The sequence below is a fragment of the Rhinolophus sinicus genome, chromosome 3 (genome assembly GCF_057876585.1).
Source record: "Rhinolophus sinicus isolate RSI-liver-muscle chromosome 3, RSI-T2T, whole genome shotgun sequence".
NCBI classification, from domain to species: Eukaryota; Metazoa; Chordata; class Mammalia; order Chiroptera; family Rhinolophidae; genus Rhinolophus; species Rhinolophus sinicus.
In genome coordinates, this window is record NC_142503.1 from 161,937,683 (window position 1) to 161,965,197 (window position 27,515).

Sequence of the window (27,515 nt, forward strand, 5' to 3'; positions counted from 1 at the left end):
ATTATTCTCAAAGTGTGTCAACAACATCTATAATTAAAAGTTTTAGAGACCCAAAAGTTTAAAAACGTTAGGGGGAAGCTGAATACTTACAGCTGGATAAATCTTAGGAGATCTTCTGTTCCTAACATGCCAGCATAAGATACTGGGTTCTCTCCTTCTTTGTACATCTTTACAACAGGAAATTCAGTAACATTTTGCTTAGTACATACATCAGACCAATCTGCACAGTTTATTCTAGCCAGCAGCATAGTGGATGTGCCTAAATAGAAGGAAAGTGAACATTTTATAAATATTAATGTAGAAAACTCAGTTGCGGAGAATTGTCAATATTGTTATATCCCATTCTTATTTTAACATCCCAGCAGCATGAAACATCGCTGCTGAAAACTCTCGTCCCTTGATTTTTGCAACACCTTCACCAGTGGCTTTTTCCCCACCTCTCTTGCTGCTCCTCAAGGCTCAGTTTATGCTCCCTCCTCTACTTGCTCTACACTCCCAGTTGCTAGGCAATCTCCAAAACCTTCAACAATCTAATGAATCCTAAATTTCTATCTTTGGCCCAGGCTCCTCCCGAAAGTTCCAGACCCATGTATCCTTATTGCCCTCTCTATTTCCCTTTGAATGCAAACATCCTCAAACTCAGTATGTCTAAAACCGAATTATGGTTTCCTTCCTAAATACACTGTACAACTCAGAAAACAAAGTATTATCTTTCATGCCTCCCCATTCCTAAGTTCCCCCATGTCTAATCAAATCAATCAGCATATCCTTTCAATTTTACCACCCACATTTTAAATATCTGTTTTATCTGTCCGTTTCTCTTTACTGCCACTACGCCAGTCATTAGTTCCCCTGGATAACTATGACAGGCTTCTAATTCATCTCCCTGAATTCAATATGACTCCACACTGAAGGTAGAGATATCATTTCAAAACTGAAATCTGTTTTGTTACCAGCCCACTCCCACCAACCAACCTTTGCAGAGCTTGGTCTTTCTCATCCCTTCAGCTCTCCGCACGAGTGACTACTTCAAAAAAGCCTCCTTAGCCAACCTGATCTACAATAGGTTCCTTTGCTCTTACAGAACTCATTATGTAATTATATACTCATTCATGTGGTTATCTGATTAATGTCTGTTTCTACCATGAAAGCTTCTTGAGAGTAGGGACTGTGTCTGTTTTATTCATCACTGATTTTTCAGTGTCTAGAGCAGTCCTTGTACATGAAACACCTTAAATATGTGTGTGAATAAATGACACACATGAAACTCATTCAGGACTAGGGGTATCCATCCTGAGTAAATATTATAATTTCTTTTCAGCCTAAGAAAACACATAGTGGATCCCAAAGAGAAATTCCTACTTGTTCTATAATAATATAAGTAAAGTTCTCCAAACTATGTATATCAATAGGTGGAAAGAGATCAAAAACCAAATAAAATAAGCACCACACAATTAAGCTGAGAAATGATGGGATAAATTCTAATAAGAGGAAACTTTAATACATTAGATCAAAGAAGGAATCTTTGTATATCAATTTAGGATATATGTTAATTTAGGATGTAATCTAATTATATGATTTAAATTATGAAATGCAACATTTTAATATTTTGTCACCAAGTTTTTAACGTTGAAAATTCATTTTTACATTATAAACAATTCTAGATTATGCCTAGATGCAGTAACTTATCACTAGATTTAGTATTAGTGATCTGTTTGATAACACAGGCAGAATGTATAGTCTGTCTTATTCGCCACTATATTCCTGCTGCCTATCACAATGTTGATTACATAGTATGTATCCAATAAAAAATTGTGGAATGTACCCTGATATTTCTTCATGAACAAATTAAAAATTTTTATACTAAAGTATATTAATACCCAAATACTGTATGAGCATATAAACAAGAAATTCTTATTCCTTCTAAAATTAGATCTATGTGACTTCTCTACAAAGTTCTCTTAATCTTTTATTTTATTTAGTCAATAAATATCCAGTGATACTTGCTCATAGTATCACTAGAAACTATGAACTAACACATAGTTCAGAGTATCATATTATATACTGCTACCCAAGTATGAAATAGTGTACTATTACAAATGTAGTTCTTTCCCTTCAATAAGCATCCTCTGCTAAGAGTGTTATTATTTCTTTGTCCCAGAATTCCAAGTTGAAAACTCAGATGTTATCTTTATAACTGAAAAAAGTATATTGATACATGTCATTAAACATTGTAAGGCCACCTATATTAAAGTTACCAATTTAACATTTTTATTTTATTTCCTATAAAATGGTTTCAGTATTTAAGCATGTTTTCAACTGGAATAGTCTAATATTCTAAGATGCTTGTAGTATATATCCCACATACTTTATCAACGCAGTAATTTCAAATGGGGTTCCTAATTCAAAGGAAAAAAAAACAAAACCAGATTCTGTTAGCTACAGATATTACTTAAGTATAAAAACTTGACATTTGCTGCCCCCTTGTGACTGAATATAAAATATTCTTCATGGTTTTGGACTAAGAGATGTCCATGTGAAAGGTTAGAGGACTAAATGAACAAAGTATTACAATATTTTCCTAGTTTACAAATTTATAGTTTGGGCTTCAACACAGACACGAAACACTATAGTTACCTATACTACTCACTTCTACATTAAGCCCCCTGAACCTCCAAAAGTCCATTTATCTGACATCGAATTACTAAGAGTTGTTACTGATAAAGAACGTATTACATGAGGGCCGGCCCGGTGACTCAGGCAGTTAGAGCTCCATGCTCCTAACTCCGAAGGCTGCCGGTTCGATTACCACATGGGCCAGTGGGCTCTCAACCACAAGGTTGCCAGTTCAATTCCTCGAGTCCCACAAGGGATGGTGGGCTCTGCCCCCTGCAACTAACATTGAACACGACACCTTGAGCTGAGCTGCCTCCCGCATGGCTCAGTTGTTGGACCTTGAGCTGAGCTGCCTCCCGCATGGCTCAGTTGTTGGTTGGAGCGCAGGCTCTCAACCACAAGGTTGCCAGTTCAATTCCTGGAGTCCTGCAAGGGATGGAGGGCAGCGCCCCCTGCAACTAAAATTGACCACGGCACCTTGAGCTGAGCTGCCGCTGAGCTCCCGGATGGCTCAGTTGGTTGGAACGCGGACTCTCAACCACAAGGTTGCCGGTTCAACTCCCGCAAGGGATGGTGGGCTCTGCCCCCTGCAACTAGCAACGGCAACTGGACCTGGAGCTGAGCTGTGCCCTCCACAACTAAGATTGAAAAGACAACAACTTGACTTGGAAAAAGGTCCTGGAAGTACACACTGTTCCCTAATAAAATCCTGTTCCCCTTCCCCAATAAAATTTTTTTAAAAAAAGAAAAAAGAACATATTACATGAAAAAGGAAATCAAGTCCTACGTTGGTAATCTGCTGTTTTATTCTACAAACACATAAAACTCAGAGTCCTTGCACTCAGAGGTCAAGTAGTCTCTATTTGGTCATTAACAGAGAAGAAAGTAAGGGAATCTTTTTCCATTTTCATTTGCTAACTAACCAAATGGGCTGAGGGGATAATTCTATTATTCAGGGACATTATCCAATTACTATTTCTTTATGGTTTATATTTTACCCCCCTCCTTTTCCTTTCTTCTAATAAGTTTCCAATAAGGCTGGAGACCCTAAAAGAAGAAACTTAAATCTGTCCATAAATTACAACTACAAAGGATAACCTGAAAGAGAACAGGATTTGATTTAAAAAAAAAAAAAAAAAGATTAATAATCCCAGTACCTAAAAATTTTACTACCTCTTCATTTGGGTAATGAAATAACCAAAAATTGAATCGAATGTGGTTAGGAAATGAATGTTAGAGAAATGGTTCAAAATGCTTTTTAAAATCTCTTGATGTTTTCATTACTATAGAGCATTTTATACTCGTACTTAGGGTTGATTTTCAGGAATCAATTTCTTGAGTTCACAAAAGTCCCCGGTATATAAATAAATTGTACACCAGTATACATTTTCTACTAAAACAAAATTTATGAAATTCTCCTACATTACGTTATTCATTTATTCAACAATTATTAAAATCCAGATATTCTGCATTGTATGGCAATACACCAAGTCCAGTGAGCTAGTTATAAGGCACACAACCTGCCCATAAAGAACTTACTAAATAATAAAAGAGCCTGTAAACTAGTGCCCCCAAAACTAAATGGTGGGTACATTTCTAGAGTAGCCAAGACTAAGCCTATTTAATTATAATAGCTTCTATTTACATGAAAAACAGGAGAAAATCATACTACAGATAAGAGGCATGATACATTCTGTCTTATTCAAATGATTACAGAACATTATCCTAGTCCATCATCTCTCTCGTACTAACAGGCCTCTCTACTTCTCCCCATGTCTTTGCCGGAATGATGGCACAGACATTTTGAGTTCAAATCCATTCCTTGGATTCCTACTTGCCTATCACTAGATCACATTTCATAGAATAGTCAAAATAAAAAGATCATAGCTATTAAAAAATATCCTAGTCCATGTGGAGCTAACCATATAGCTTTCAAGATCACAGATCATGGCTGCTTGATTAGACTGTAAGACTGGGTCTTGTCTGTAACATGTTTATTTATTAGTATTTAGTATTTATTTCCTAATATTTAATAGTAACTAGCAAAGAGTAGGTACTCAAACATTTGCTGAATGAATGAATTTAGCCAAAAAAGGTTATGGATAAACTGTGCAGCCACAAGTACTCAATACATGGGCTCTCTACATTCTATTAAAGACAGTTCCATGAAGACAATCAAAATGAACGCTTCTGAGCATTTTTGAAACTCACGGTTCATTAACTTATCCTTGGAGACAAAAACATAATAACCTGAAATTTTATGCAGTTTTCTTCATCTTTAGCATGACCCAGTTTTACAAACAGCTACAGCTCAGAGTCAGGAAAATAAGCATGCACACCACAGTACAATACCTTTCAATTTAATTGCCAAATCGATATAGGATTGCAGAAATGCCATGGATACTGCTTGCCCTACATTAAAATAAAAAATTCAACAGATATTACAACATGCATATATCCAAAGCATCCATATTTATACATAACAAACTTGTAGATTATGGAGTTTCCCAAAACTGTTATTTCTTAATAAGTAGTTTAGTACACAGTACTCAATATTGATCCAAATATTTAAGAGGGTTCCAAAGGCAACTAATTTTCTGCATTCATATTGCAAGGAATATAGCTGAAGGGCTATTATTTGAAAATAAAAGCAATATACTTCCTATAAAATGGTAAGAACTGCTAATATATTGAAATCATTAGTTTGAATCACAATTTTTCTAAACTAATAAGTTGAACATCTAGTTTAATCATTAACCTTCAATTTGTAAGTCAGATATATATTATCAGTTTTACAACCCCAGAAATTAGCTAGAAGTAAATGTTTCATTATGTGCAATCTACCTGGGACATATGAAAGCTGTGTCACTCTACAACATACAATATACAATATATAGAATGCAAAAATAAAATGTGCCTACTTTAAAAGTCCCAATATGTAATATAGTCTCTTCTAAAGGCTCATACTCACAACCAGCATAGAAAAGCACTATGCTGTCAGAAGCCGTTACCGTCGCATTAAATGTCTCTTCTGTTAGTTCCACTGTGAGTTCCAACGGTAACTGTCTCTTCCTATCTCTGTAAACAGTTTCTGCCACTTCATCGTCTTGAATTCCTAAAGTGTCTGAAAAGAAATCAATGTCTATATAAATGTATAATTAAAAATATTTAAGTTCTCTTTCCAGGTGAGCATATGAAAATTTGGTACTTTATAAAAACTTTTGAATTCACACTATTTTATTAGTTAAAATACACGATATTTAGATAACTTTCTAGTTGCCTGGCTTCCTATCCTAAATGACTCTGACATGCTTCCTGACTCAGAAATTATGAAGTTTTAGTCAAGTCCAGGAGCATTTAAACATCTAGAAATAATATGAATATTTCTATTTTGTTTCTAATAAAATGTTAATTTATAATCCAAAAAGGTTCTACCGTGCATATTTGACAGTGTTTACTTAACTGCACTATGTGACAAGCATTGTGACAGACACTAAGGACAGTAGTAAACAAGATAGACATCGTCCCTAACACATGGAGCTCCCACTTACAGAAAGGTCATACAATAACCTGATCACTGAATAAATATATAATTATAAATTGTGATCCGTTTAATAAAGGAAAAGGATACAGTGAGAAATTATAACAGGGTGAGTTAGATTGGGAGATCCAAAGTCTTCCAGGGAGGGAATCAAGGAAAGTATGTCCTAGGCAAAAAGAGTAACATATGCAAAGACTCTGAGACATAAAAGAGCTTACCATATACTAGGTAGAGAAGGAAGGCAAATTTGACTAAAATAAGATAGGTTGAAGGAATAAATGGCATGAGAAAACTCTAGGGTATCAGTGGCTGAATCATAAGAGACCATATGAGCCAAGAATTTTGGATTTTATTCTAAGTGCATCAAGTTATGGTGGATTCTGAATATGTAAAAACCTATTGTTAATTTAGAGAGATAGACTGACCAACCAATTGATCCATCCATCCATCCATCCATCCATGCGTGTGGTAAAAAACACATTTGAATTCATAAATATTTTGTTGGAAGTTTGTACAGATTGTATGGTAACAATAAAGGGGCATCTAACTTGATGAGAGCCAAAGCTTCCTAGAAGAGTTGACATTAGCTGAATATTAAAAGAAAATAAAACTTAGGTAGGAAGTGAAGGAAGGCAGTGGAGACAACGAGAACAAAGGGAACAGAATGTGCAAAGGCACAGTGGCATGAAAGAGCATGACAACTACAAATGCAAATACTTACTGGATAGGTGATGGTATTAGAGATTACAATTAATTTTTTTTAGATGTAATAATGGCAATAATTATGTTAATTTTAAAAGGAGAATTCTTGTATCTCTGGTACATTCACAATTCTCTGTAGTAACAGTAAAAAGAAAGGAAGGGAGGAAAGAAGGAAGACAATGCATTCGGAGAACTAAAGTGTTTTCCTTTTGATTTCTAATACTATAAAATAAAATACTAGATATGAATTTCAGTACATCTCAGCAATTTTCACCTATGTGATGCTAGTCAATCACATAACTCTTTTGCTTTCAGTATTCAAATCTGTGAAACAAAAAAGTTGCACTATGTTAACTTTAAGGTACTTAAGGTGCAACTTTTTATGTTGCACTACAACACTAAAACGTTATGCCCTCAATACCCAAATTAGTAACGGCCTATTTTCTTATTTACTGTATTTTTTCCATTTTCCTGCTAGTCCTTTCTTATTTCCCAATCTATCCTTTCTTTTCTTATCTTGTTTCAACACTGCCTTTCCCCCTTTTCTATTCTCTTTCTTAATAAGGTACCCTCACTTGTAAATATACTTACTCCTCGGGTATACCTTTGACCTATCCATCAGTATATACACACTCTTTTAAGCCATACATGTTTAATTATTTTCTCATATTATGTATATGTGTATGACGACATCAACACAATGTGTTCATTACAGACAGGAAGACCAAAACAAAAACAAATGACAAAACAAAAACAAAAAACAAAAGGCAGAGTTATAAAACAAAAGTTAGAACTAGACTGGGGAAAGAAGGCAGATAGACAGTCAGAAGAAAGAGAAGACAGCACCATAGTGCAAACTAAGGGCAGAGAGTCAGGAAGCAATTGGGGAGGTGAAAACAAGAAAATCTTGAAACAAGCAACTCTCACTGAGGACAGATATCTTATTAAAATGACACTGGGCGGTTCCCCTGACTTGGAAGGTTGGAATGTATGAGCCATGATAGGAATAAAGCAGGGAGCAAGAGACCAGAACACCGATCTGTTTAGGTAATTATGCTATGCAGAAGAACGCTGGCTTAAACAACAAGCAATTCTAACTTCTGCGTATCAGAAAAGAACTAGAACTTACCTCAAACTATGAAACTGGTTACTGGTTAACAGTTATAAAGCTCAGAGCCCCTATTAAATGTATAATATAGATTCTGATCATAATAATGATGGACCTCCTAAAAAATATGCAAATTACTTCCTTCTTGGGGTTAATAATACGAGCAGTACTACATAAAACATTCAAGTAGTTACTAAATGTGATATAAGAATGAACAAGACATAATCGCTCAGAGATATTAGATAGATTAGTGAAGAAGCGAGAAAAGTAAAGGAGCAATTACAGACTAGGTCTGATGTTATGAAAGAAGTATCAGGAATGATAATGATCGCAAATAAGGTTTCAAGTCAGAATGCTTAATTTCTAATCCAGGATCCACCACATACCACTTGTGTGATTGGGCAGATCATTTAACTCTGCTAAAACAAAGAATCTTTATCTACAAAATGAAGGTGACATCGGCTAACTCAGAGGGTAACAAAATAAATAATGTGTGGGGGAATAGCCTTGAAAACTACAGAATGCTTCAAAAATGTAAGCAATAAAAGCAATAAAAAGAAAAAAAAAGAACATGTTAAAAAGTAGTAAAATGTTATTGAAATTTACTCTCTATAATTGTTAACAATCAGGTTTATTTACAACTACAAATACAACAATATTTGTTAGAATTTCACTTCCTAATACGAACAGTAAGAATAAAATGTTATGGCTCCTGGGTCATTTTTAAACATGGAGAGGCCAGTAGAACTGAGAAAACTGATTTGGAAGATAAAAGCACAGATGTGGAAAGCTAGAAGGCTGACGTGTAACTATGAAAGGTGTTATACTAAACAAAATAGAGCATTCTTACATCTTTTCACCTAATCAACTTGATAAAATGTGATTTAAAATAAATTTCTTCACACTTCTTCATAATCTTGAATGTGAATACATTTGTTGAAACTTCACTGACCTTATGGATGCTGGGCAGGAATGGGGGGAGGAGAGCATCACAAAACACATTACCCGTATCTGGCCCTTCTATGTCATCGTCTTCATCTTCTCGTACTTCCTCAGTGTACATATTCTTTTCCACATGGGATATTACTAAGTCAATATCATGTAACACCAAATATTCCACGGGCATTCCCTAGAAGAACATTAATTTTAAAAAAATACCACAAAGCATTTTTATATAAAAGTGTTTTACTTGTTTCAGATGAAAATAAAACTAATACTTTGAACTTCAATTTTCAAATTAAACAAAAATAAAAGGAAATTAACTCCACGGTCACTATGAAAAGTATCCAAAGCATACTTTATATAAAGAGAGTGTACAAAACTGAAAAAGATGGCAAAAGAGGAGGAACTGAAAGTCTCACTTGCTTCTTGTCACAATTACATTATACTGAAGTCTGAAACATCACATGTATAACGGTAAGTCCTACCTCAATATTAAATGGAAATATATACAATTTTATTGCAACAGAGCCAATCAAAATTATTTTGAATATTCCACAGAAATATTCAAAATAATACTACATTTAAAATAATCCCACTCAAGCTCAATTGCCCATTTAGGTATAAACATAAAAATACTATCTGCCCCCCAAGTATTTTAAGAACACCAAATTCTATTCCACTTGAGATTATTAAAATTTCTTTCACTAATGCCCAACTACCACATTTTTTAAAAACATGAAATTTTAAACCACTAGATTACTTTGGTAAATTATCCCTGACTGCAATTACACATTAGAATAAAGCTATAAAAGAGCTGTAAGTGTGTTTATTCTTTGGTATCTTATATATTCATCTTTTTAATATTATATTCAAAGCAAGCAATTTTTTATTCCTGCAGAAACATAACAGAGCTAAAAGGAAGAGGAATCAAAATCAAACTGAATTTGTTTCAAATATACATAGAAACTGTTGTGGCAAACTTTGTTATTAAAGTGTAACATTCACACAGAAAAGAACATAAATCGTAAGTGTATAGTTTGATGAATTTTTACAAAGTGAATACACTTACATAACCAGCACACAGATTAAGAGACAGAACATTACCAGCACACCCAGAGGCTATCCTCTTGCCTGTCATTACCCTCCCCACCAAAGGTAATCACTATTCTGACTTTCATCAGCACACATAAATTTTGCCAGGTTTTGAATTTATATGACAGAACTACACAGTTTGTACTCTTTTTTGTGACTGCTTCTTTTGTTCAACATTACTTTTTAGATTGACCTGTGTTGTTATGTATAAAAGCAGTTCAGTCTTTTTCAATGCTGTATTTATTATATAAATATATTAGTATTTATTTATCCATTCTATTGCTCACGGACATATGTTATTTTCAGCTGGGGACTATTATAAATATGAACGTTCTTGTAACTCCAAATCCTTGTTAACATTTAGTACTGTTAGTTTTTAAAATTTCAGCCATTCTGGTGGGTGAGTATTGGTATCTCTTGTGATTTTAACTGCATTTCTACCTCTAGCTTATTTGCTAATTGGAAAGAGGGAAATGCATCTTATGATAGAGCTGTTTCCACCTTAACTCAGTGATCAAATGTGAGAGAAACAGACGAGCACGTTAGGGTTAGATGGAACAGAGAAGCCAGCACTATGAATTATTCTTAACCAAAATGTTTGATGGAGCTAAGCGATATTAAATCTCACTTCCAGTTTTCAGAAAATGTAAGAGAACGGAGGAACAAGGCAGACAACAGCAAAAAGAAACAGACAAATCCAGAATGTGGAAAAACTTGGCCTCATTTATCCAAAGTCATTGTCATGGGGGAAAAGGGAAAGGAAGAGCTAAAATGTTAAGAAATGTAAGAAACATACCAAATGCAATTCAGAATCCTTGATAGGATTTTGGTTTCCAAAAACCATCTATAGATAATAATTTTAGGAAGAGAAAATTTGAATATGGATTGGCTATGAGGTTAGGCTATGATATTAAGAAATTATTGATTTCATTAAATGCGAGGAGATTGTGATTATATATAGGAAAATTACAGTCATTTTTAGAGATTCATGCTAAATATTTATAGGTAAAATGCTGTATCTGTAACATTCTTTGAAATATTTCAGAAAAAAATGGTAAGTGAAGCAAATACGACAAAATGTTAATTGTTGAATCTAGGTAGTAGGTACATGGCTGTTTATCTTTCTTTCTACTTCTCAGTACATTTTTTAAATAATAAAACATTTAGGAAAGAAATAAAAAGGGCTTTTAAAAACCTAGATACGAAGAAAGATCCTAGATATTAACACTATTCCTCATGATACTATCCTAATACACAAAAGCTCTGCCCAGGGCCTCTGCACTTGGGTTCTCTGCCTAGAACACTCTTCCCCATATGGCCACATGCTCATTCCTTTCCTTTATTGTCACTTATCAGTGAGGTCTTCTGTCACTCTCTAACCTTAATGTGTTTTCTTCCATTGTCCTTAACACCATCTGACATTTTACCTATACTTGTTTTGTATCTGTTTCCTGCAACTAGCATATTAGCTCCATAAGGGCAAAAATTTGGTTTTGTTCACTGCTATATCCTCAGAGCCTAAGACCATGCCTGGAACAAAGCAGGTACATAATAAATACTTAATGAATGAATAAATGAATATTAGTTAATATTTATGGCGCACTTACAGTGTGGTGGGCCCTGGGCAATGTAAGCACTTTACATTATTTCTTTTAATATACTGATCAACGCTTTAAAGTAAATATTATTATCCCCACTTTATAATAGAAAAAAAATGGAGACATATATAAGTCAAGTAATTTGCCCAGAGTTAAGAAGCAGAATTTGAACTAGGAAGTATAATTCTATAGCATAAACTTTGAACACTATATTGCTAATCACTGCCCTAGAAAAAGAAAATCTGAGAAACTAACACAATACTAACAGAAATGTTTTAAAACTCCTACTATACAGTGTGATTAAAAAAATATGGTGAATATTTAAATGAAAAAAATTATTACAGTAAAAGACACACTGCCATTACTACTCCTAAAAATACTCTCCCTCACTTTGAACACACTTATCCCATAGTTCTGGCCACTTTCTGAAGTCCTCTTTTGTGTCTTTAGTTGCACTGTCATGGCTGCCTCGACGTCCTGAATTGACTCAAAATGTTTACTTTTCATGGTCATTTTGATTTTGGGGAAGAGCCAGAAGTCACATGATGCCAGATCCCGTGAATGAGGTAGATGAGGACACACGTAATGTTTTTATTTGACAGAAATTGCCGTACCAGAAGCGATGTGTGACATGGAGCCTTTCCGTTGTGATCACAAATTATGGTGAAAGCTACTGCTGAGTTCCATCCAATGGAAAGGCAAGCATCTTCAATATGGGAAGTGGCATGTCAAACTTTAGTAACAGTGTGTGTGACAAGTTTCCACTTGTGTGGTACAGTCAGGTGTGAGCTACAGCTGAGAGGTGTGTTTTAAAGTATGCCATAAATCATCCTCTATCATGACAATGTTTCGCGTTACACATCGCTTCTAGTATACAGCAATTTGTCGGATAAAAACATTACAGTGTGTCCTCATCCACCTTATTCACCACATCTGGCACCACGGGACTTCTGACTCTTCCCCAAAGTCGAAATGACTCAGGACATTGAGGCAGCCATGACAATACAACTAAAGACACTCACGAAAGAGGACTTCCAGGACTGCTTCAGAAAGTGGAAAGAACGATGGGATAAATGTGTTTGAAGCGAGAGGGAGTATTTTGAGGGGGATTAATGGCAGTGAATCTTTTATTGTAGTAAATTTTTTTTATTTAAACATTCACTGTATTATTTTATCACACCTCGTACATTATAAGGCTTTGTGATGTGGTAATATGAGTATACAATACTATCTGTGCAACCATTACTAGAATTTTAAGGGACCCTTAAACCCTCTTCCTTCAGGGGTACAGGAAAAGAAGAGGGAAATGATGATTATACAATCCAGAATCAACATTATCGTTCTGATGAGTAAAAAAAAAAAAAAGTAAAGATTTGCATTGAATCCAATAAAAAGACTCATAAAAAAGCCAATTATATCCTTAACAGAAAACATCTTTCCAGACAACTATCTAACATATAACTTATCTTACCTTACACTATACAAAATTAGTTATATTTTAATAATTTAAGACACCAAAACTGGGAAAGCAGCATTAACTTAGAAAGATTATAACTTCATATTTACAGATCTTTGTCTACTAGCAAAAAAAATGGCTTCAGAAAGTATTCTTTCAATTACCTGGCCAAAAAACAAAGCATACTAGCCCCACACTATACATACTATACATATTTGAAAATACTACAGTTTTTAAAGTATTTTTCTATTTGGTCTTACAAAATTTCTTGTAAGTTAAAGGGGAGGTGTTATGACTGTTCCACAAGTGAGAAAACTGAGCTTGAAGAAGTTGATTCATTTATCTGGTCCCAGAACTAGAAGAAACAGAATTCAAATCTTCTGACGCTGAACCCAGTATTCCTGCCATAGACTTGGGCAAGACAATTTAAATGTAAACTGTGTGACAGTTTGTAAACATGTCGATCAATTTTTTAGCATATGTTTGTAATATTTAGATGTTGAGAATTAAAGTGTTCCTAATAATTTTAAAAAATTGAAGACTTAAGGAAAATAAACGACATTAACAAAAATTTACAAAGGAAATATAAATGGCCAATAAACCTTCAAAAGTTCAACCTCACTAGTAATCAAAGGCATGCAAATTAAAAACAAGAACTTTTTTGTCTATAGAAAAGGTTTTTTTCAAAGATTAATGCTCAGTATTGGCAAAGATGTATGAGAAACAAGAAATTCCAAACCTATCCAGTAAAAGTACAACCTTTCTGAAGGACAATTTGACAATGTATTTCAGAAGCCTTAAAAATTCCCATTTCCTTTGACAAATTTCACTTCCAAAAATTTAGTCAAAAGAAAGAACCAGTGATGTTCAAAACAATATACAAAAGCAGGTATCATAGTACAATAAGTAAATAAATATAATTTTAGATGAAACGTAGGATGTATAGTGTAGTACAATCCCAATTTTCATTATAGATATGTGTGTGTATATATACATATGTAGATATATAGATATATCTACATATATAAATCTACATATCTACATGAATATGGGAAAAGAGACAGACTAACAAATGAAAAAACACACCAAAACATTAACAACAATTATCTTTGAATAGTGGCAATTTACAGAATTTTTCTATAATAAGCATATATTACTTTAGGATCACACGTATTAACTTTCTTTAAATAAGCACACATTGTAGACCAATACACAAAACGACTAACCTCTTCTCTTTTGAAGACCACATTGGCCTGCTGAGGAATGTCCACTTCCAAAGAGTCCCTTTTTCAAAATAGAAATAAATGTTTTATATTGCTAATCTGAATAATAATAGTCATCCAGGATGCCAATGTAAAATAGAACTGTAAGTTCTTATACTAAAAAAGGTTTATTTAAAAATAAATGACAGGGGCCAGCCGGTGGCTCAGGAGGTTAGAGCTCCGTGCTCCTAACTCCAAAGGCTGCCGGTTCAATTCCCACATGGGCCAGTGGGCTCCCAACCACAAGGTTGCCAGTTCAATTCCTCGAGTCCCGCAAGGGATGGTGGGCTCCGCCCCGTGCAACTAAGATTGAACACGGCACCTTGAGCTGACCTGCAGCTGAGCTGCCAGATGGCTCAGTTGGTTGGAACGCGGACTCTCAACCACAAGGTTGCCGGTTCGACTCCCCCAAGGGATGGTGGGCTGTGCCCCCTACAACTAGCAATGGCAACTGGACCTGGAGCTGAGCTGCGCCCTCCACAACTAAGACTGAAAGGACAACAACTTGAAGCTGAACGGCACCCTCCACAACTAAGATTGAAAAGACAACAACTTGACTTGGAAAAAAGTCTTGGAAGTACACACTGTTCCCCAATAAAGTCCTATTCCCCTTCCCTAATAAAATCTTAAAAAAAAAAAAAAAATTACAATTTAGTGAGAAAGAAATTTTACACATAAATACAGACCAGATTATCCAGTCTCTCTTTTTTTTTTTCAATTTTTGTAAGAGTTTATTTGAGCCAAACTGACTGACGACATGTGCCGGGGAACGAGATCTCAAATAATCTTCCTGTCTCTACCTTATTAACTTACATTTTCATTTAGCAAAATTTAAAGGTTTAAATTTTAATCACGCTAATAATTAATGTATAGACTTCAGCTCAGGAACTGGTCCCAACAATATTAAAATCTATTAGAGATTGGAGTTTATGTACAAGTCAATGGATTACCACATTTAAAACTGAGAAAAATGTTAGTGTTTTGCTAGTGAATATTTCATGTTGATGATACCTTAACAAGAGTAGAACGCCTGCTTTTCCCAGAAGACGCCAACCAATCCATTCTGCAGTTCTTCTATCAGCTTCATATGTAGCTTGTTGACTAACAATAAAAACCAGTGGCAACCCTAGTTGGAGATGAACAGTTGAAACTTGCTGAGGATCTTCAGCAACTTCAGTCTTCATTTAAAAAAAAGAACAAAATGACTTTACCTTGTGATAATAATATTCCAACATTTGGATTTAAACCCTGCTAATTCTATTAATGAAAAATAAGTCTGTGAAATAAATCCAACATTAACAGAAATGGGTCTCATAATTTTGTAAGTTTAATGCTCCCAATGTACTTGTATAGCTTAAGCATTACAAAACTAGCAAATTTTATAAGGAGTTAAACATAAAATTACAACCATAAGGAATAAGCATATTATAAAGAAAAAAACAACAAATAAAACAGTGTAGTACTGATAAATACAGAAATAGATATTTGAAATGAAATAGAACAGATAACTAAGGAATACATTCTTTCACATAAGAATTACAGAACAATGAGGAACATCTGAGTGAAGACAGCAGCTTGAATATACACATTTAATTTCACTCCCTCCAGAAATACCAGGAAAACTATAGCAATAGGATTTTTAAAAAGAGATAAACATACATATGTGAAGAAATGAAAAGAGAAAAGGCCATTAAATTTTGGAAGGTGGAGAATAGAGTAATAACTACCTCTACAAAGCAAAACTCTAAGCCATGAGAGGGAACGTTAAACAATTTAACTATAACTGCAGATCCTAAAATTGCTCAGGAACTATCAGAGCCTGGTATCTCTGGAACTGGGAGAGAAATGATTATGGGGTAGGGTGAGATGGGGGAATCACAGAAAGGCTCTAAAAAAAGGAGGAATACATAAAAGCTTTGCAGAAGCAGTAAGATCCCTAGATTCCCAACTCCATGAGAGCAGCAAACTCATACCAGGAGAAATCTGGGGAGACTTCAGGAACAGCTGAGTTTCCAGAATGCTAACAGCCAGACTTCTGTCCTCCAGCAGAAGACTGGAAGATTCTTTCTGGGGATCTTAAGTAACCCTGAGGAACACTGAGTCTACTATTCTCTGCTCCTTGGTCTGCCAAGCCTTTCTAGGCTGACATCAAGGTTTAAATCAATACTATCTAAAATGAAAACATGTCATTTAAAAAAAAAAAAGATTTTAATTTCTTAATGTTTTTCATAATCATTTTCAACACTTAAGACAATATTTCCCTAAGAGCCTTGTAATGCTGAAGAAATGATTTATCAAAAGTTCCATAATCCCTCTAGTTTGATATCAGTTTCTTTTTCTTCTATTAAATTCAAGTAAGATTAAATATAATACTTCTTACTATACAGTAGCTAATGCAATATATGTCCATTAATCCATTCATCTCTCTATTTGTATCTTTATGGTACAGATGACTGATGTGATGTCATCTAATAGTTCATTTCTGAGTGATGCGATTAGGTGGCTTTAAAAAATTATTTTCTTTATACTTTGCTGTACTGTTTGGATTATTTATGTAATTCACATGCACCATTTTTATTTAAGAAGGATGTACTGAGTGAAAGGCCTACTGAAGATCTTACACATGCTCAGGATAACGCTTCAAACTTTCGGAGAGAAAATTCTGCTGATCACCATCACTTACTGGGTCTCTATAAAACTCTTCTAGGCTTATAAGGAAAGTGGAGCACCAGAAATATTATAGTAATTCCAATATTTACTACCTTTTAAAATAGTGATGAAAATATTTGTAAGAGGGGTCTTTTCTTGACCATGATGTGGTCTTGGTGATTTTAGAGTGGTCACAGTTCATTATAACTACCACAGAATATTTCCACTAGACAAGGCTTTATTTGGGTTTCAATATAACAATACTTCAAGACATTAAAATATCACTTTATGAATAGTCGATTTTCTATTCTACCTTTAATAAAGAACTACTCCTGAACCCCCCTAAATTAAAGACATATGTCCAAGGAAAGGGGAAAAGATATATAGCTCATCTAAGTAGAATGCATATCTATGAATCAAAACTTAATAAATTTAATGTATGAGTTATCTAATATATTAAAATAAGACACATACCAGCAGTGGTGCTTCCATTGACTTAATAAATCGATAAATGTTCAGTGTAGTCAGTGGCTGTTCCATTAGTGTTCTTCTACATTGCTGCGTCAAGTCCAGGACTGGTTTACAGTGAAAAAAGTAGAGATGTGCATATTCTATATCCTCTGTGCTGCAAATTACAAATTAGGGCAAGACCCACTTGAAGTTCAATGTGTGATCCTTCTACCAGCCAGAAAGACATAACAACAAATCTCTTTGTCTTAGGTCTCATTCTTTTGAATTACTGTTTTAGTGAAAGCCTAAAAAAGTATAACATTAAAATAAAATGGGCTGAGGCAAAAAAAAGAGGATATAGAATATTAAAAAAATTAACCTTAATACTTTTAACAAACCATGTGAGTTATATAAGCAATTATTTTTCTGAATTCTTTCATATGGTAGCTTCTAAATTAGGTTACAGGCAGGTCTACATAATTTTTAAAAGAATAAAAGGCTGTCACCTTGAGTACATACAGTAAGATTATCTTCATATATAGTTTTTCTAGAGCTATGCTAAATAAAGCTTTGTAACAAATTTTCTAGGTTTAATTTAAATCCAAGTCTGTTTTGAATAAACTTCAGCCAAAACATGCCTTAAGATAGAAACCATGTGACACTTTGTGGGAGTTGGTAAATTTGTATCTAAAATATTACAAAACTAAGCAAATAAGGCTATAATTTGAGTTTTGGCATTCCCTTCGATATGAAAATTCAAAAATAAACTTACAGTGGGTAAGATTTGCCAAAATTAAAATGGTATTTAAAAAAATCTCCATATAGCATTAGTAGGGTTTGGCAAAATACTGCAAATTTTTATTTTTTAAATGTTATTTTACTTTTTGATACATCTTAAACTCAGGTCCAATATTCACTGATTTCAATTTAATTATAAAGTAATTTCTAATAGATTCAATGATTAAAGAAATGATCACTCAAAGATTTACTTAATACCTACTCTGTGGTAGGCCCTGTGCTAAAACACAAAAGACTAAGATGAATGAAATAAGTCAGGTCCATGAGGGGCTTAAAGGAGATATATTTAGTAAAACAATTAAAATGTAGTTTACACATGCTATAATACACAAAATGCTATGAGAAACAAAGATATATTTCATTCTGCCTCAAACTGGGAGCAGAAGGAAAGAAAGGGTTTAGGGAGATCATCGCAGAGATTAAGAACAGTAATGGAGAGAAAGACTTCTCCAAGAAGATAGGACAAATAGGTGTTTCAGACAAAAGAAACAATATAGCTAAGGCACAAAGAACATAACATTTTGAGGGGAACCAGAAATAGTCACATATAACTGGAAGGAAAGTATTGAGAGCAGGAGGCCCAGCTGAGGCAGAAACTTGTACCATAAGCTCTGAATAATGTTGGAAAGTTCATCAGAGATCATCTGGTTATATATAACAGAAACCAAAAAGGGGCATGGAGAAAAAAACACTTAACTGGAAGTTTAGAAGAGTATCTCACATAATACAAGGAAATTCAAGTAATTGGATCAGAGAATAAATGTAGGGATCTAAAGAGTAAGAGTTCAGAGACCTTCCTTTTGCCATTAAGACTTTTCAACTTCCAACTCTCTGTAAAGACAATTCTTCTACATGGACAAAACATTCCTGTGAGCAAGCGAGCCACAACAATGTCTAATCCAGTTTTCCTATGCCCAATTCTAAATTCCTGGGAGAGGGGATCTCATTGCTCAGGTAAGCCAATGGCCCTAGGTCAGGGTAGTCACCTCTGATTTAATTGACTGATATGTATGGAATGAGGGGAACACCCTCCTTGGACTATACACAGATTCTTTAAGAAGGGAATATGGGGAGGTAGCAGAAAGTTCTGGTGTCGCTATGGCATGCTACCTCTTCTACTATCTGTCAATATACGAGACCTGACAAGTAAGTTCGTGAACTCATCCTAGAAAAAGTGCTACATACCTCATTGCCGAATATCACTATGGTCACCTTTGAAGTACTACTCTTAGGAAGCTATGCACTGATGCCAGTGCCTAGTCCACCCTTCAAAGCAATTTTGGAACTCTTTCTCTGGAATGGCCATCAAAGCTGTCGTATTACCCTTGATGTCCTGAATGTCATCAAAATGTCTTCCTTTCAATATTTCCTTTCTCTTTGGGTAAAGAAAAAAGTCTTTGGGGGCCAGATCAGGTGAGTAGGGAGGGTGTTCCATACAGTTATTTGTTTACTGGCTAAAAACTCCCTCACAGACAGTGCCGTATGAGCTGATGCATTGTCATGATCCCAGAGCCATGAAATTTTGGCAAAAAGTTCAGGTCATTTTCATCTAACTTTTTCACGCAGGCTTCTCAGCACTTCCAAAACTTGGTTAACTGTTTGTCCAGTTGGTACAAATTCATAATAAATAATCCCTCTGTTATCAAAAAAGTTTAGCAACATCATTTTGGCTCTTGATTTGGACTGACGGAACTTTTTTGGTTGTAGAGAACTGGCTGACTTCCATTGTGCACTTTGACGCTTTGTTTCAGGGTTGTATTGGTACACCCATGTTTCATCATAGTGATAACACAACCTAAAATATCATCTTGCCTTTCCAAAAGGTCTTGGCAAAATTTGACTCTCCTTTACTTTTGTTCATTGGTGACCTCCTTCGCGACAATTTTTGCACATACATTTTTCATGCCAAGATTTTCTTTTTTTTTTTTAAATTTTATTTTATTAAATTTATTGGGGTGACAATTGTTAGTAAAATTACATAGATTTCAGGTGTACAAGATTTTCAGTTAAGATTTTCATAACTGTTTCTCTATCAATGTTTACTTGGTCTGCTATGCTTCTCAGTCAGCTAACGATTTTGACGCACAATTCGATGAATTTTTGCAATGTTTTCGTCAGTTCTGCTCATTACTGGCCACCGTGATTGCTCTTCATCAGTGACACGTTCTCTCCCCTCCGAAAAACATTTAATCCATTTGTACACTGACATTTTCTTTATGGCATTATCCCCATAAACTTGGACTAACATGTCTCTCATTTCACTTCTACTCTTGCCAAGTTTAACAAGATATTGAATGTTTGTTTGTTGCTCTAATTCAAGCTCAGACATTCTTGTGACATCACACAAAAACACACAACAATGATGAACACACTCAGCAAGACACCGCCACACATCAACACGAACAGAGCTGAGACACTGACATACCAAGGTTATGAAACCTTACTGAGCTGTTTGTACAGTGCTGCCAATATAAGCACACGGTGGCAAGTTCGTGAACTTAATTGTCAGACCTCGTACACCTTTTTAACTGACATGTAATTTCAAACACAGTTAGGCCCAAAGTTATATAACATACAAGTCTCGTCCAGTGTTATAGCCCCAGCAACTGGAATAGTGCCTAGCACATAGAAAGCATTCAATAAATGTTTGTTAAAGAATGAACACATGAAAGAAAAAAAGCGCATTCAACTCTCCCCCATTAGGAGACAACCCAAAGTTACAGCCAACTACCTCATGTGGAAATGATGTCATAGGACTCCTGTATTCGAATTCACAGGCCTTCCTGTCACATCAGTCCTCACCACTCACCATCTTGTTATCCATGAATGAATGAGACTTCAAATATGTTCAATATATCATATACTCAAAAGTATATGAAAAACAGGTAACTGTACGTTTTTTAATTCCCATTTTAAAAATGGAGGAAAGCAAAAAACCTTTCAGAACACTACTGTGTTTAGTCATAGGTTAGCATATATATATATATACTTGTATTTATATTTTGCTCAACAGGATGTTTAAGGTAAATGATAGGACCTAGATATAGCCTGTCAATAAATAACCACCTGTTGTGTTTTAAGCATGTCACTGTTATTTGCAATTATTCATTACCTGAAAAATAAAGAAGCTGGTAACGCAGAGAAAGTACAAACAACTAACCTTCAGAGAAACTGTGAGGCCACAAACAGAATCACCATGGCATGGAGAATAACAAGACTCCCCCCATTCCAAAATGGGAAATTGGCAGTTGGGAGTAACAAAGTAGCTGGCCAAAGGACTGCTTATTTTATCTTGAGACTACTTACAGTAAAGCTTTATGGTACTATCAGCATAACTCTCAAATTGTTAAAAAACATTAATTCTTATACAGAGTAAACATGCATCAAAGTTTTATTTAACTCATTAATGAGGGAACCAGCAGAGTGACAGTTCAATAAGAAGAGACTAATGGAAAAGGAATGGTGGTTGTTATACAGAGCAATAAACACATGACTTCTCTACAGGAACTTTATTTTCTGCCTACCAATTCCACACTCCCCCCAAAAAATCATTTCATTTTACTAGTTTTTTATGCACTAACCTCTAAATTTACAAAGTTGTAAAATGTCTGGGATTAAATAATTGTGTGTGGTACATCAAATAATCATTATTTTCTGAGAGGTCGGCAAGAGGACTCATTAAAAACTCTTGCATGGCATAAAAAGGTCACACAATCACTATTTTGCCTTGCTTTGAATTCATTTTCCTGAAGAGCATTTTAAAGCCAGTCTTAAAGACTTTAAAATACACTGTTTATTCCTTGTGTCCTTAAGTACTAAAGTGATCCAAAAAATCTGAAAACATTTATCCGTAAAGATACATGTGCTTCAATGTTCATGGCGGCTTTATTTACGGTGGGCAAGACATGGAAACCAAAGTGTCCTTCGATAGATGATTGGATAAAGACGATGTGGTATATATACACAATGGAATGCTATTCTGCCATAAGAAAAGTTGAAATAGTGCCATTTGCGACAACATGGATGGATCTTGAGATTATTATGCTAAGCGAAATAAATGAGACAGAAAAAGTCGAGAACCATATGATTTCACTAATGTGGAATATAAAACTGAAAGGAACAAAGGAAAAAGACAAAGAAAGAAAGAAACAAAACTCATAGACACAGACAATAGTTTAGTGGATACCAGAGAATAAAGGGGGAGGGGAGTGGTAGATGAGGGTAAATGGGATCAAGTATATGGTGATGGAAGGAGAACTGACTCTGGGTGGTGAACACACGATGTGATATACAGATGATGTATTACAGAATTGTACACTTGAAACCTATGTAACTTTACTAACCATTGTCACCCCAATAAACTTTAATTTAAAAAAAAAAGAAAAACTTTAACCCTAGGTTTCCCAGACAACAGTCAAAAGAAGGCCTCTACCTAAAATTGTAAGCTGGAAAGTAGGCTAAAAATGATAAATAAATACCTAAAATATTCCGTTCAAAAACTGTACTTACATATATGTAAGATTATTATGACAGAGTAACTTACAGTACTCTCAGAAAGAATTTCTGGAGGTTAATTATGAAAGCTGTTATTTTATCACCTATCTCATCACTGTGGAAGATCTATTCCTAAAATACACTTGGCCACTCACAGGATCACATCCTGTGGCTTATCCACATTATCTTCATTCACCTTAGTCTAAAATCATTTCTGCATAAATTCATTTCCAGACCTCAGTACAGATGACAGTAATGAAGGGGATTTCAGGTTTCATTTATGTGTTCACATCTGCTTATGATTCCTCTTAGACAAATCCACGCTGTTGAAAGTATAATGGAAATGTTGAACAAGCAATGTGAAATAAGTGAACTTACAATTGTTGACTTATGCCTCTGATACATACCCAATACTTCCCAAAAGGGCAATTTCTGTGGTTAAGACAAACTGGTACGTGGTCCCATACACAAAAGCAGCTTCCATGACTGCCCTGTGCTCTGAAGAAGAGATAAGAGAGTTGGGAGACAGGAGTTAGCTTGTGTGATTCTACATAAACTTCTTTTCTGAATACTGCCTACACCATTTTATGCTCATCATATTTAAAGAAAAAAATCCTTTGTAGGGATTCCAGTGGTGAAAATACAGGTAGTTAAAGAAATTATGAAAAGTCTATTCTACTCAAGGTAAGAGAAGAAGTAAGAGGAAGTAGAAAATTAGTTATGCTTGAGAATACGAGTGTAACATACGAAAAATCTACGACGAAATACTTTCTTCCTTAGAAGTGGGGAAGAGAATACGAATCTACCATACAACTTTTGTATATTTTATATTATATATGTCTTGTATTGTTTCTGGCTTAGTTATTTTTTTAATCAACTTATTTTTCAATACAGTTTAAAGAGAAAAATCATTCTACAAGGCATATTAAGAAAAACAACAGTTTCTCTACCTTCCACCCCATTTCTAATTTCCAAGGGACAAATACTTTCAACTCTTTGACTGTTTTTTTTGGAGGGTATTTACCTCCAAGTCTCTAAATGACATTCTTATACTCTTATTTCCTAATTTTGTAAGTGTTAATATTATCTACTGACTTCTCACTATGATGATAAACTAGCTCTTTTCCAAAACCCCATTCCACAAATGTACATATTTCTATCCCCTCTGTTCTTTCCCAACATAGCCCCAATTTTTATTAGATCCTTAGTCAGTATTTACATTGTTATGACTCAGTAAATACTATTTACAAATGAGCCATACAGTATAAAACGAACACTTTTCCTTTTTTGAACTTTTTTCCACTATAGTTATACCTCTTTTTTATTTTTGTGTAGATTTCTTCCTAATTTATTCCTAAACTCTTCCACAGTTGTCTAACCCTCTTAATACTTCAAATACATCAGGTATCCTATCAATTCCTTTCTTGGAGACAGTTCTGCAGAAATGTCCAACATGGACTATTACTACTTGACCTGCTCCACCACTTTTATCCTGAGAACTCATTTCATCATCATCTTTGGAATCTCTCATTCTCTCTCCTGGGATAGGTCCTTTGTCCTGTTACCCATATTTTCTTGATTGACTTGCCCTCTTGCTCACATTCTCTAGCATCTTCCTATGACAGTACATAAGGAATACACATTTTTTGCGACCTACCACTTCTCTGGAAGTGTCTTTATTCTACTTTCATAACTAACTATAATGGAGTACAGAATTCAAGGTTCAAGTCATTTCTCTTGAGAATTTTGAAAGGATTGCTCCATTTTCTTCAGTTTCTAGGGCTACAATTGAGAAGTCCAATGCCAGTCTGATTCTTGACCCTTTAACTGCAAGCTCATTTTTTTCCTTTTGGAAGATTTTAGAATGTTTGTTCCCAATATTCTGTAATTTCAAAATGAGATGCTTCATTGTGGTTCTACATGCATCCATTATGCTGGGACTCAATGGGCCCTGTCCAATTTAGAAGCGCAAATTCTTTAGTTCTGGGAAATTTTCTTAAAGTGCTTCTTTGAAGATTCCCTCCTTTTCATAATTTATTTTCCCTTTTCTCCTCACTGTCATTTCCTGGCAGTTACCTTCCTCTGCCCTACCTAACCTCCTACCACTTATGTTACGTATCATCAGATTATTCCACTCACCACTCTGCCTTATTGGGGTCATCTACCACCCCAGCTGGGGTCACTTCCCCTCACTACACAAATATTTTAGCTTCTGTCACACTGTCAATTTCTCCAATACCACTCCTGTCATAATCCTTGGTGATTTTATTATCCCCATAGATGATCCTTTCAAAATCCTAGCTTTTCAGTCCTGGGCCTTCTTTATAGATGCGAACGAGCTTTCTTCAACCCTACCTTAACCACTCACTGCTATGGTCCCACTGCAGGCCTTGTAATTACTAATTACTGCAAACTCCTCCATAATCTCAATTTCCAGCATCACCCCCCACCACACACACACCCATCCAACTAGGTCACTCTGCCTAGGACATAATTCTAACCCTCCAGGACCTATAATCCTACCATTTGTCACTGTCAGTCACCCCCGTCAGGTTCTCCCTTCCCTCTTAACCCAGCTTAAATTCCATGGTCCATCTTTATAATTACTCCCCTGCCCATCTGGCTAAAAACACAATCCAGGTTAAATCAAATATTCTGTACTTATACCCACAAAAGTAAACACGGCTAGAGTAAAGAAAAAGAAAACAAAAACCTGCTAGTATCACCATACCAATGGTCTCACTTTACAATTACTGACATCAAGTATTATTGTTGTCCAGCAACCATTCTTTATGTCTAGGCCTCCTAAACAACTACTAATCTCTTCTCTACTCAAACTATCTGATGACTTTATTTCTATTTCATTGAGAAAATATAACCAATTAAAAAAAATTTCCCACAAGTTCCCAGCACCATATCTACCCACTAACCTAATTAATGCCTATACTCTCTCTCTTCCCTCCTATTACCATAGATGAACTTTCTGTGTTCCCAGAAAAGAACCACCCCTCTTGTCTACTCAAAGATGTTGCTCCAGTAATTCTCTTTTCCATACATGACACATTTTCCCTTTTCTATTGGATCTTTCTCATCAACATACAAAAATGCTTCTTAAAAAATTTTTCACTGACCCATTTTTCTCTTTCCCTTAATAGCACAACTTCTCAAATGAGTCTCTATATTCAGTCTCCAATTGCTTTCTACCTGTTTCCTCTTATCAGGCATTTACCCCTACCACTCTATAGAAACTGCACTTGTTAACTTCACCAATAAATCCACATCACAAGCATAATGGCCACTTGGCAGTTCTTATCTTAATTAGCCTTTCAGCATCATTTGACACAATTGTTCTTATCTCTTCCTTAAGACCCTGTTTTCACTTTGCTTGCCAGACACTCCTACCACACAGGCTATTCCTCCTGTCACCTTTATTGGTTCCTTCTTACCTCACTGACCAGTAAATGCTGAAGTATCTATCGAGTTGAGTCTTCTCCTTCCCATTCATTTAGCTTCACTCCCTTCATGATCTCTTCTGGTCTCATAGGTTTAGCTCACAAATGTATATCCCTAGTCTGTATGCCTACCATAAAACACAGACTAGTAATATCCAACTACCTTGTTGATATCTCTACTTAGATGTCTAATGGATATTTCACAAGTAGGATGTCCAATACTGAATTCCAGAGCTTCCTCTGCGAACTGTATTATTTCCAGTCTTTCTCATTAATTATCAGCAATTTCACCTTTCAAGTGGCTCAGGCCGAAACCCCAGACTCATCCTTGTCTCTGCTATTTCTCTCTCACTCCACATCCAATATGTTAGCAAATTCAGTTAGTTCTACATCCAAAATACTAAAATTAAAATGTATTGCCATCTCTACTGCTAAAACTCTGGCCTAAACAGCCAAACATTACTCGTGCCTGCATTACTGCAATAACTTCCTAATTTTCTCCCTTACTCTACCATTGCTCCTTCTAGTCTATTCCAAACATAGAAGTCAGATTGATCTTGTTAATATAAGTCAGGGTGTTCCGGTTCTACCATGGCAGTGTAAGCCCTCGATGATAGCTCATCCCTCTCATTGATTACAATTACAAACTCTGGACAAAATACAATAAGCTGAGGTTCCTGAAAAGTAAATAACAACAGGATGATTGTGGAGTATTATTTTACAAGTGTATTAAGTTCACTGGCATGCAGTGTAGCCACTAAGCTTTATGCTTACAAAAATTAATATTTCCAATAAATGATGTTCTTTCATAGAGCATACGCAATTTTTAAAATCTCTTTAACAACATTTTATATTAACATGGCCAAATTATAACCATTAACAAGTAAAAATCCTGAAAGCATAACTATAATTTGTTCATGACGTGTTTATAGACTTCTTTATGACAAAATTAGATATTAACATTCAAGGTAATGCTGTCAAAATTAGATTTTTGAAAAATGAATACAAATGTCATGAACAGCAAATACAAAAATATTTAAAAAGAAAGTCACTGAGTCAACAATATTTACTGAATACTATAAACTACTAAACCATGTATCATGAAGATTGTAAGGAAATAAAAACTGTTGTAGCTAACACTTACGGAGTGCTACTATACACCAGACACCATTTTAACTATTCAACTTACTGGGTCCTCACAGTAACACTAAAGGTAGGCACAATTATTTTCACCATCTTAGTGATTATGAAACAGATTAAGGAAGTTGTCCAAGGTCATACTATAAGTAACTGATGGAACAGGGAGTCAGTCTAACATAGGCAGAGTCTAGAGCACCAGAGTTCTTGTTTGACTA

At 35.0% G+C, this 27,515-nt stretch overlaps 1 protein-coding gene across 5 annotated transcripts in view; it reads right to left on the reverse strand.

The window, feature by feature from the left end:
- TXNDC16 (thioredoxin domain containing 16) overlaps window positions 1-27,515 on the reverse strand; it is a 76,021-nt gene that overhangs the window by 20,750 nt on the left and 27,756 nt on the right. For all 5 annotated transcript variants that reach the window (XR_016020882.1, XM_019725701.3, XM_019725698.3 and 2 more), the window contains exons 8-15: window positions 23,116-23,206; window positions 17,441-17,591; window positions 15,329-15,495; window positions 14,282-14,339; window positions 8,973-9,096; window positions 5,588-5,740; window positions 4,969-5,028; window positions 91-259 (exon numbers count right to left, since the gene is read on the reverse strand). Coding sequence is in view for 4 of the 5 variants with exons in the window: in XM_019725701.3 (XP_019581260.3) it covers window positions 91-259; window positions 4,969-5,028; window positions 5,588-5,740; window positions 8,973-9,096; window positions 14,282-14,339; window positions 15,329-15,495; window positions 17,441-17,591; window positions 23,116-23,206 (973 nt within the window). In the remaining variant the exon portion in view is untranslated. The remainder of the gene's footprint in view (window positions 1-90; window positions 260-4,968; window positions 5,029-5,587; window positions 5,741-8,972; window positions 9,097-14,281; window positions 14,340-15,328; window positions 15,496-17,440; window positions 17,592-23,115; window positions 23,207-27,515) is intronic.